The 12,390-nt window shown below is 38.5% G+C and overlaps 1 protein-coding gene across 5 annotated transcripts in view; it reads left to right on the top strand.

The window, feature by feature from the left end:
* The window catches only part of LOC129750818 (histone-lysine N-methyltransferase, H3 lysine-79 specific), a 56,238-nt gene that overhangs the window by 39,643 nt on the left and 4,205 nt on the right, over positions 1-12,390 (top strand). For 2 of the 5 annotated variants that reach the window (XM_055745897.1, XM_055745898.1), the window contains exons 2-6: positions 4,302-4,697; positions 4,770-8,560; positions 8,698-9,338; positions 9,407-9,577; positions 9,647-9,895. In XM_055745897.1, the coding sequence (XP_055601872.1) occupies positions 4,428-4,697; positions 4,770-8,560; positions 8,698-9,338; positions 9,407-9,577; positions 9,647-9,895 (5,122 nt within the window). In that variant the 5' untranslated portion in view covers positions 4,302-4,427. The other 3 variants (XR_008738501.1, XR_008738500.1, XM_055745900.1) reach the window with 3 other exon arrangements.

Here is a 12,390-nt window from a genome sequence, read left to right as displayed (position 1 = left end):
CCAAATCAGAATTTTATGAGCCAAGCTCTCATTCATGAATCTTTTATTTGAACTCTGTAGTGCCTTGATCTTTAATCTTAATTCATTATTTCAATTATTTATTTTTAAATCTGTTTTGTTGATCTGAATTAAAATGTGAATTTCAAATGATGAATCTGAATCTTAGTTTTCAATTTTGGATCACCACTTAGAAGCTTTAAATGTTCAAATTGTGTGTATAAATAAAGTTTAAGGGCTTCGAATTTGAATATAAACTAAACTTCTTCTTTTTTTATATTCGGAAAACTATTATAAAAATTTTGGAAATGCATATGACTTTCGAAAAACATGATTCAAATTTGATATGATATGCATTTGAACCAGGATTTCAAAGCAGCTTATCATTCCTAATTTCTTATAATCATTCGAACTGCAAATTAAGAATCCTAAACTTGATACAAAATCCGAAATACGAAAATATGTTAAAATACCAATTTGGTTACGGGAATATGGAACCAGAACCTCTAAAATGGGTTTAATTTTAAACTTAGTATTCAAACCTGAATTTCTATGATAAGGTTGCAGATATCCCGGTTTTTACCGGGTTGGCCTGGATATTTAACATAAAATTTTGGAAAAGTCCGGTTCGACCCAGTTGCCCGGATTTCATTGGAATAGCCTAGATTTTGCCCGGGTTGATTCTCATTCTCATTTTCAAATCAAACTTTAAAAAAATTGTGTTTTTAATTTATTTCTATTTATGCGTCCAAAATTTTTGAAGCAAGTTTGAAAAAAAGAATCATGAAAGGTTTTTATTCTTGATTTTGATGAGTAATTCCAAGGTTCTGAACAGAATTGCCCGTATATTCCCGGATTTTGGTCGACAATTTTGAAATCAAATAGCCGGATTTTGCCAGGTTTTTACATAAAACAGCTCGGCTTTGTCCGGCCTTGAAACGTGCTGAAAAAATTCTGGCTACCTTATTCCACGAGCAGGTGAGAAAAATTAAAAAACGGTAGCAGAATTTTAAACTTGTGATGGGTTTTTGAGGTTTTTTTCATTAGTTTTTATTCTAGATTGTTACTCTTGAATCACTTAGCTCTATGCTCATAATTGGTTTATGAATTTAAAATTTTAAGTGTAAAGTAGAATACCTCGCATGCTTTTTTGGATCCTCATGGGGGGGGTTTAACCCCCAAAACCCCCCCCCCCGTTCCTACGGCCATGGTTCCAAACAACCAGTTAGGAAAAGAAACGGCGGTTAAAATTTAAGAAAAAAAAGGGTTTATTTACAAAAATCTAAAATTTTGTCTCCAACCCCTGCCTGGGGTAAGTGTGGACGGCTTTAAAAAGACTTGATATTTACACATTCTTTAAATTTTCTGTCCTTCATGAATTGTATTATTTAGCTATATTTAGCATTCGGATCATGAAAAGTTGGGTGAAGTACTTGTTTGTTCTGTGTTTTTGATAAAATCGGATCTCGTATGTTGCAACATAAATTACACACAGGATGCCTTACTAATAGTATCATGACCTTTTTTCAAAATTTTGGACGGTTCGAGCAATATAATAACGTATTCAACCAAGAAAACACAATTTTTTTGAAAATTTCCTGAGAAATCAAAGGGAAAATCTACCGTCCACACTTACCCCATAAAGCGGGGTAAGTGAAGACACCAGCAGTCCATACCAATTCACGTGGTAACTTTTTTCGCTTTTCGTCTATCAAGCTCATCTCTTCAGCATTTGTAAACAACATGTTCTGCATGACATTGAATGTGATTTTATCAAAATTGATCAACTGCTGATTTTTTAATGATTTTTTGAAGTTGAACTATACGAAAAATCGTCCCCACTTACCCCGGTGTACCTTATATATTTTTGCATATTTTAATACAGGACTATTTTTATTTTCAAAATACAAGTATTTTTTAATTTTTATATTTTTTTTTAGTTTTGTTGTTTTCGAGTTACCTCACGAAAAAGTTTCTCAAAATTTCACGAGCTTCTCGAGAATATGTCTATTGGTAGGATACTCGACTGACAGACTGCTATTAGATCTGTTATTGAATTATCTACCCAATTTTTTAACGTTATTTTATATCTACACAGCAATTTTTTTTTGCTGGAAACCAGCAAAATTTTGCTGGTTTTTGTCCCGCTGACTTTCCAGCAAAATTTCCAGCAATTTAAATTGCTGGAAAAAACAGCAAACTTTAATGCTGGTTTCCAGCAATTCAAATTGCTGTAAAATCAGCAATCCAGATTGCTGGAAACCAGCTTTTTCTTTCAAAACAACCGGCCGTTTTTAGTATCAAATTTATATTTAAATTCAAAATTAAATTGAGAATATTGGCTGTGCATATAATTAGCAATAAAAACAATTCTGTACCAACACGTGAAAAGGATCTATCTCCAAAAGTAAACAAAAACCATTTTCAGTACCTCATGATAGGCCAACAGTTGCTCTACTTAACGGTAAAACCCTTTTGAGAAAATAATATTCCGTTACATTGAAAACTCAATTTGAGTAAAGGATCTATAAACATTCTAAAACCAGAACTGCCATTACATGGATATACATCCTTTACTCCGAAACAATTTTTCGCTACTACTCCGCAAACAAACTCAAAATAATCAATATGACTCTTTATTCAACATAAAAACATAGTTGCAAATGAATGCGAGCTTATAACTAAAGCTAAAAATAAGAAAATAGCAAAGGGTGTATAAACAGGTTAGACAAAATATTACGTGAGCTAGGTTCTATCTACGATAGTGCGTTGTTTTTTCATGAAAATTGATATTCCTTTATTCTAACATGGGATGCTTCTTAAAAATCGTTTGTCTATCATGAAAACCAAAAATTTGAAGTGATTTTTAATTAGGGATTTAAAATAGGTTGTATTTTTTTAAACGCGTTTTTCTTGATACGCCATATATGGAGATAAATGCTTTTTATATGTTGGTAAAGATTTGACACTTTTATTCAACATAAAAACATAGTTACAAATGAACGCGAGCTTAAAACTAAAGCTAGAAATGAGAAAATAGCAAAGGGTGTATAAACACGGGAGATAAAATAATACGTGAGCTAGGTTCTATCTACGATAGCGCGTTGTTTTTTCATAAAAAATGATATTCCTCTATTGTAACATATAGGGGATGCTTCTAAACATCGGTTGACTTTTATAAAATGCAAACATTTCAAGTGATTTTGAAATAGCGATTTAAAATAGGTTGTATTTTCTTCAAACGCGTTTTTCTCGATTCGCCATACATGGAGATACATCCTTTTCACGTGTTGGTACAGAATTATTTTCTCCCATTTTTTCAATAAGGGATTTATTTATCTCGAGAAACACAATTTTTTACAAATTTCTATCATCGACTCTGGGGTGGCAGCTTTGTGCCAAAGTGTTGATCATCCGCCACCTGTAAAAAAAAATTTTTGATTAGTATCTTTTATGGAATATCTACCTGTCCAATAAAAACTTACCCTTGACTTGATGCCTGGTTGCTAGAATATAGAGGAAAATAAAAATAATTATATTAATCCGACCAAAATTCGTAAAATAGAGTCTCACCTTGCTCCAGCGTACGAAAACAAACAGACTCCAATTTGACAACTCGATTGCTGATTTTCCAGCAAACTAGATCAATTGCTGGAAAGTCCAGCAATTTGAACATCGTTAGCTGATTTTCCAGCAAAAATGACAAGACTACAACCGAATGCTGAAAAATCCAGCAATTGGAAAACCGATTGCTGGTTTCCAGCAAAATTTTGGATTGCTGAACGTTTCCAGCAATTTTTTTTGCTGGAAATCGAGGCAAAAATTTACTGTGTACGTTCATATTCGCGGCTTATAATTACAAACTCTTGTAGTTTACAAAATCATTACTGCCGCTTGAAGTAATGCAAAAATAAGAAAATAAGCTATACTAGAAGCTCAACAATGTGATTGAATCACCCTGGTTGATGTACCTTGAACCAGATGCCGGTGTTGCTTTCACGTAATATTTGAGTTTTGTCGCATCAGAATAGCAAAACACGTGCTTTCTGTTACTCGTTCGAGACACGCGACTTGGTGCAAAGAATAATATAAAATGTATGGAAGCACGCCAACAAGAACGAACATCGACAAATTTGTAACAACCCAAAAGCACTCGCCTTTGCTGTATACGGTCGGTGGTCCAGTGGAAAATCAAGGTCATTGACCGTCTCGTATCCTACATCCCCGGAAAATTTTTGATGACTGTTCTTCGCGTATTCTAATCTACCAATATCACTTATAGATTGTTTTTTTTTTTATTTCAGAATCAACATGATACTCATATCTGGGAATACGTTGCCTTGAAATAAACAAACAGATCCAACATACAAAAAATAATAACTAGACGGAACAAAAACAGTGACCTGCGTTAGGTGCAAGATTCGCACGCAATGGCAACTCCTAATTACAAAGAGCTTAAGCTGCAATCTCCGGCAGGAGCGGAACCTTTTTTATACCAATGGCCGTTTTCGATCGGAGGTGGGCACGATACCAACGGTATCGAGCTCATCGAAAATGTCCGGTGGGTCTGTGAGGACATGCCGGAGATCAAATCAGCCATAGAAGAAATCAACCTGAACGAAATTGACACCGGGGATTATGACGCCATGAAGAACCTCTGTGATCGGTTCAACAAAGCGATCGATAGTGTGGCGGCATTGGTAAGTATTTCTACATATTTATGAAAACCAATTTGTTTTTATTCCAAAAATTAAAAATACATGCCTTTCCAGGAAAAGGGAACATCGTTATCCAGTCAACGCTTCACTTATCCTTCCCGTGGCTTGTTGCGGCATATAATTCAACAGGTTTACAATCAAGCCGTGGTGGAACCTGAAAAGCTAAACCAATATGAACCATTCTCACCGGAAGTTTACGGTGAAACGTCCTTTGATTTAATTTGTCAAATGATAGATCAAATCAAAATAACCGCAGATGATGTATTCGTGGACCTTGGTTCCGGTGTAGGACAAGTAGTGCTTCAGATGGCAGCTTCGACGCCGGTAAAGGTATGCTACGGCATTGAGAAAGCCGATGTTCCTTCACGTTATGCTGAGGGTATGAATGCCACTTTCAAATCGTGGATGCGATGGTTCGGCAAAAAGTATGGAGATTATGAACTTATGAAAGGCGATTTTTTGGCGGACGAGCACAGAGAAAAAATTACCTCTGCTACGATAGTGTTCGTCAATAACTTTGCCTTTGGGCCAAATGTAGATCATCAATTGAAGGAACGTTTTGCCGATCTTAAAGATGGAGCTAAAATAGTGTCTTCAAAAAGTTTTTGCCCCCTTAATTTTCGAATAACTGATCGTAATCTCAGTGATATTGGGACGATTATGCACGTTAGTGAGATGTCGCCATTGCGGGGATCGGTTTCGTGGACAGGAAAGCCCGTCTCGTACTATTTGCATATAATAGATCGAACAAAACTAGAACGGTATTTTCAACGTTTGAAAATGAAAGGCGGGGAAAACGAAGCACAGAGTAGTAGTACAAATACCAGAGCTTCACGATCGAAGAAAGATAATAATTCTCAGAAGCAAATGGTTACAAACGATGAAACTAGTTCAGATAGTGAACCGGAACGAAATCCCCCTGCTACTAGAAAGCCTTGGTCCGAATGGAGGAGTGAAAAGGAGAAAAGTAGCCAATCGGAGGAAGAAAATAATAATTCACCTGTTCTCAGAAATGGCAGGATTCCTGCTGCGGCTAAAAAACGGAGGAAAATAACTCGGACAAAAACAGTTAAGAAAGATCCTGCCGTAATAGCTGCTCAACAGGCGGCTAAAGAAGCGGCTGCAGCGGCAGCCGCGGCTGCTGGTCCGAAAAGACGGGGCCGTGTAAAAAAGGGTAGACAAAGAAAACTCAACATCAATGGCCTGGACCTTTTACACAGTGAAACACTTCTTAGTACTTCAGAACAAGCAATCGGCAAAAGGTTACCACCGGCTCCTGGTTGTGTAGATCAATTACTCACTTCAATTGCTGGTGATATGCAGCACAGTGAGTTAGACATTCCTGAAGCGCCATCTGAAACGCCCTACGCGCTACAGATTTTGTTAGACTTGTTCAAAACCCAGTTCATGAAAACAATTGAAGCCATGCGTAAGCCTTCTTATAAAGACAATGTTCAACAACAAATTGAACGGGAAAAGGAACGAAACCAACGGCTGCTCAACCGTGCTGGACAATTAGAAAAACAGATCAAGGTTCTCATTGACGATAGCGTAGCATTGCTGAAAGCTAGAATGAACGAACTTGGTATAAGCACGACAAGTCAAAATGATTTGCTCTGCAAAGCTAAGGAAATCGTTGGTCGTCATAAAGAGCTACAAGTTATGGCGGCGAAATTACAAAATCAAGTTACCTCCATTGAACAGGAACAAAAACGATTAGTAATGCAAAATGTACAGAAAATTTCCGACAAAGTAATCAAGTCTGAAGAAGTTGAAATCACACCCAAAACTTCAAACGAGATGGTGCTGAAAGAGATAGCGAATACGTTGTCACAACGGAAGAAGCTATATGCACAAGTGTCTAACTTGGAAAGCGAACTGAGCATGATAGAGAAGTTGGCAGAAGAGCGAAAATCAACTGCTGCTGTGCAATCGACGATCGTTACCCAGCCTAAAGATTTGCACATTCAACATCAACATCACCAACCTCGAGACGTTTCACATTTGCGAGACCCGCAACAATCTCGTGGAGATGAAATTCGAAGGGAAGTTGTACCAACGCAGCCGGCCGTAACGATTCATGTATCGCAGACTCCAGCTTCAAAACACGGTACTGGTTCTTCAAGATCACAACGGAAATCGAGAGAAAATCGTACACGGTCTCAGGAATGGCCGGAAATACCTGATATAGGCAAGATCGAAGAAAATAATCCAGAGATATTGGCTCAGAAAATACTCGAGACCGGTCGTCAAATTGAGGCTGGAAAACTACTGGCTAATAATACCAGCAAATACCAGAAAGATCGTGAAAGTAAAACACACGTTCAGCAAGCCCAACAACACCACCCAGCCCATCAGCACCACCCCGCGGATGCGGCGTTGATGCCGGCGCCTGCAAGCTTAGGAAAAGCCCATCATCGTAACAACAGTAGCGCAAATAACGCTAATAATTCAAATTTATCTGTAAAAACTTATGTACCTGGATCATCCTCTGCTAACGACATGGGTAGGGTTAGCGGAAGTACCTCAAAATCGGAGCAACGCGCAAAACTACAAGATTCGCACAAAGTAGTTAACTTCGAAGATCGTTTGAAAAGTATAATCACATCAGTACTTCAAGGACCGCCAAAGACAATAGGCGCCGGAGCTGTACAGCAGCAGCAAACGACTGTAGCTACACATCAAATGCCACCTTCTCATAACATGCCAGATGGGAGACATCTTGTCCATGGAGAGCATATATCACCAACAAAATCGTCAACTGGGTATAGTAAAACTGTATATCTCTCATCTGCACCAACTTCTCATCAGGGCCCGATGCATGATATGGTACCTAGAAATAGTGTCGGAAACCAACACCATCTACCTCATACTGCTGGTGGAGTACCTAACTCGCAAGCTGGGCAATATTCATCACAAATAATCAATGTAGTGACAACGGCTCATCATCTCAATGCCACAACAACAATCACATCATCTCCTATCTCACCATATAAAACACATGGTGGTAGCCAAAATACGAAAATCTCACCAAGCTCCAAATACTACCAAAAAAATTTATCGATTGGTCACCATTCACCTGGTTCAGGCAGTACGCACCAACAAATCTTACACCAACAACAACAGGAACGCGAACGAGAACTGCGCGAAAGAGAGCGTGAACGTGAAATCAGACAAAGCCAAATGGCGATGCACTACTCGAATCAGAATCCACAAACCCAACAATCTGCTGTCGATCCACAGAACTCCCATCACCAGTACCTACATCGGGGACCAATGGATCCTAAAATGGAATTCAAGGCTCCAGAACAATTCCGTTATGATGCAAGAAATTCAATAGATCCTGCAATGTTACAGAACCATTCAAGAAGTTCTTCCAATGCCTCTCTGGAAGCAGAATATCCTCCAGCAGGGGTCAATGTGCGGTACATGAACGTTCCTCCGAACCAACAACAACAACAACAACCACAGCATCAGCCACTGGTTCAGCAGCAAATCCAAACGCAACCACAACCATTAGGCGGGGGTAACAATTCACGTCCTGGCTCATCCTCTTCGCAACCTGATTACACACAAGTTTCTCCCGCTAAAATGGCCCTCCGGCGACATTTGTCACAGGAAAAACTCACCCACCCGATGCCACCTTCAAATAGTACCGTGAAAACTATTGGCGATCTAGTGAATGGAGAGATTGAGCGAACGTTGGAAATTTCAAACCAGTCGATCATAAATGCAGCGGTCAACATGAGTGCTGGTCCACCAGGTCACACAGTCATAAATACCAACGTGCAGCGGCCGGAACGCGTAAGCGTGCGGTTGCTAGAAGAGGCTGCTCTTGCTGCAAGGTAAGATTTCTTTATTCATTGACTGTTAAAGCCTGAGAGACATAAACTGTTTCATCTCAGGAATAAATGACAAAAATGATAAACACGTTTAAAACAGATTTAAAAAACAATACTTTATTTTATTCACATATTTATAGTGCACAAGCAGCAGCTGCAGCAGCGTATAATCAGCCTACGCCGAATAGTAAATCACCAGTTCATTTGCACGGGCAGAGTAGCTTGGCAACCCTGGCGCAGGTTGCCACGTACAACCATAAAAAATCGACATCAGCGTCGGCTGCGGCATCTACAGTGATTTCGCCTCGCGTACCACATCCTCCAATAGAATCTAGAGGAGGTCATGCACCCCCTACACAACAATATCAACCTGGTACTGCACACCAAAGTGCAGCTGTTTATCAAAGAAGCCGCAATGATAAAACGCCCTATGCTTCTACTTCAGAACGCCCCCCTATGAATGAATCTACACAATACATGGCTTTACCACGAGCAGATATGAAGCCATATTTAGAATCATATTTTATTGATGAGCACAAACGGCAACAACAGATTGGAAGCCGACAAGAACATACAATGGCACCACAGCATGCCACAGGGCATCACGGTCCACGTTCACAATCTTCAACCAGCTCCTCCGGTCCACACTCAATGGCAGCAGAGATGCATCATCGAAATCACCCCATGGAAGCACATTCCCGACGTGAACCAATGGCAAATCAGCAACAGCACCTCATAGATGATCGGATGGAGCGAATGAACGGCAGCCCTCCTTTAGAAGGTTGGTTTGAAAACTATGATTGTGTGATTGTGGTATTTTTTAAAAATAACATATATCTTTTATGGCAGGTTTAGCAGCTTCCTTAAGAGCGAGAGTTATTGCAACACTCAACAGCAAGGAGGAAATTGACGAGAGACATCGAAGGTCTGAAATATCATCTGTTATGCACGGTGTTCATGGTCAAGGTGGGAACTCCAATGCCATGCATTTAGCACAAACACCGCATGTAAAATCGGATAGTAAGTTCCATTAATTTTAATTTAAAAAAAAAAATTAAAAACCGATATTTAACGATGTACCTTTTTTAGAATATTCATCCAGTTTAAAGCGAACCTCTCCGATTATAGAAAATCCCCCAAGGCCAGCAAAAATGCTTTATACGGATTGTTCAGACACTATGCTGAATCCTCCAGACATGCTACATGCTGGCAGTCGATCTAGTGGCCCTGGGCCGCAGCCACGTGGAATGGGGCCGCTTATGAGTCCTGAAATAAATTCACTTTCCGCAGATGACAGACAACACCATCTTCTGCGTCACGGCAGAAACGACGTTGATGGTAAGTGATGCAACATGTTTTAGGATGTTTTGGTTTCCACCATAAAAATAATCGTAGATTAGTGTTGTAGTGCTTGTAGATTAAATGTTTTAACTTATACTTTGTTTATTCATTATGTTGGTTCGTGTGAATTATTCGCATCCAGAGTGTGTTCGTAGAAAAAAAAAATGTTCTAGCTTTTCTTACTCTTGTATCCCTATTTTTACACTATCTTCACTACAAACATCGTGCTTCTTCACCCTGATTTTGATATTCGGGCGATTTGGCCATTCTCTCAGAACAGAAAACCAACGACTACAAATGTATTAACTCGTTTCTATAATTATTTCCAAACTTTTTCATAATAAGCTAATCTTTGAATGACCCGTGTTGATGAGGGCACTGTTGAGCTAAACTTCAAGCAATCATCCAACTAGTTCAACAATGTGCCTTTTAAGTTCATCTTTGGCTTAAAATTCGTAGGTATTATGGTGTGCTGTTTGTTTGGGTGAAATATGTTTCACTTAATTTTTGCGAGACACTTTTTGCGCTCCTTCACTAATGCAACGTCATATTAATTGTAAAAATGTGTTTGACTTCCCATTCGAGGCGAATTGATCATCATCGTAATGAGCTTTCAAAATTATCTGCGTTTATCAGGGAAAGACAGCATTTCATCAGACCGCATTTAGATTTATATAATTCAAAATCAGATTACTGAACATTATTCATTTTTCGTTTAATGAAGCATAATCCTGGAAAAGCTAGCTTAATTCCCTGCTTGAAATAAATTTGAAGCCAACAAATTATTTTATGTTAATTTCAACACTTGGTAATAAAGTCTTTTGGAAATATTCCGGTTAAATCAACATACAAAATTATAAACTTTATCGTTTTATTGTACCGTTGAAATTGTTCTATCCAGTGTATGTGTTTGAGATGGTTGGATTTCTATCTGGGATCTTAGACAGTATATTTATAAACTAGCACTCGTCAATTTACCTTAACATTAATATTTTCCTAGCGCGCTTAACTACAGTAGCAAATTAGCATGCAGTTGTTAGCACGGAACATCTATTATTTCCTTGAAATATTTTAAATTTAGACTCTAACACGGAAAACGTTCGATAGGTTTGAAATTAGGGAAAAATAATTTTGACAGTACAAGTTCATTCTCCTGATTCGCTCCATTCATCATCCATCGCCATGCTAAACAAGTAGTATCAAATTTTTGAAAGAGTTTGTATTGAATCTAATGACATTACTTCGATAAAATAAAATACAATGTATCGTAAAATGCCGATTATGCTCTTTTGAATCATCTTGTCATTGTAAAGTTTTTGTTAATTCATTTCGGTTCTGATTATTATTTGCCTTATCCTATAAGCTAACACGGATTTTTCCAATCAATCAATGGTTATGAGCGCATTGAAATGTGTGATGTATTTTAACTAAGAAGTTCATCGCCAAATAAATATGCATAAAGCAGAGAAACATGTATAAAATGTGTATATTGGTCTTAGGCCGCGGTACCTGTGTCTCTAGCTCTTCTACTAGCACTACCAATTTTTCTGCTTCCTCGACCAAACCAACAACAACAACAATTTCATCTGAAATCCCTGCATCAGCAGCGACAACTCTGTACAAAGCTACAATAAGTCCTGTAACAATCAACTCAACCATTCAAATGTCTTCGACAGCGGGAGGAACTTCCGGCAGTAGTGGCAAAGTAGTGAAAATAATCCAGCAACCCACTCCGCCCTCAGTGAAAGTGATAAACTTGCCATACGGTAAGATGAGCGCTAATAATACGTCCGACGTCCCTCTTCCGCCTTCAACGACCTCGGCTGAGTTCACCAGTAATCGATCTTACAGCCATCATAATCAGCAACGTTCGATTCCGTCCCATCAACAGCAACAGCAACAACAACACCATCATCTGTCACACTATCGGTCTCAAGAGCGGAGTGATACCAGACAAAACCATACAGGAGAAGGCCAAAGAAACCACCAACATGGGACCCATAAATACTCTAACTCCTTTAACAAGTGACATAGGCTGGCCGAGTCAGCTGAGCAAACTAGTCTCACTCAATCATTTGCAGCAATCATCTGCTTTATTCATCTGCAACGAACAGTCTAAAATCCCTCCTTAACCAACGGTAAGTTTGTGTGTGCAAACATTCGGTGAGCAAATAATTCGATCGCTAGAGCACCCACAAAATATCATACAAACTACAGGTACCACGACCACAAAAGCTATGTTGTGCGAACTTTTTGTGCCCTAAATTCAATCCGTATTGGATTATTTTCGGTTGTCGTGCTTTAGTTACATACCTTGATTCGTTTTTAACACATTTAAGTTCCTTCTACATTTTATCACACTCATCAACACAAGAAATCGGATATGCAATTGTACATAATAAAACAATTATTACTTGGAAGACTCTTTACAATGGTTAAGTTAGGGACTAGTTATATTTTTAACTGATCGGTAATGGATGGCGACTGGATAC

The sequence above is a fragment of the Uranotaenia lowii genome, chromosome 3 (genome assembly GCF_029784155.1).
Source record: "Uranotaenia lowii strain MFRU-FL chromosome 3, ASM2978415v1, whole genome shotgun sequence".
NCBI classification, from domain to species: domain Eukaryota; kingdom Metazoa; phylum Arthropoda; class Insecta; order Diptera; family Culicidae; genus Uranotaenia; species Uranotaenia lowii.
Note: the sequence above shows the minus strand (reverse complement) of the source record. Positions and strands in the feature narration are given on the sequence as shown.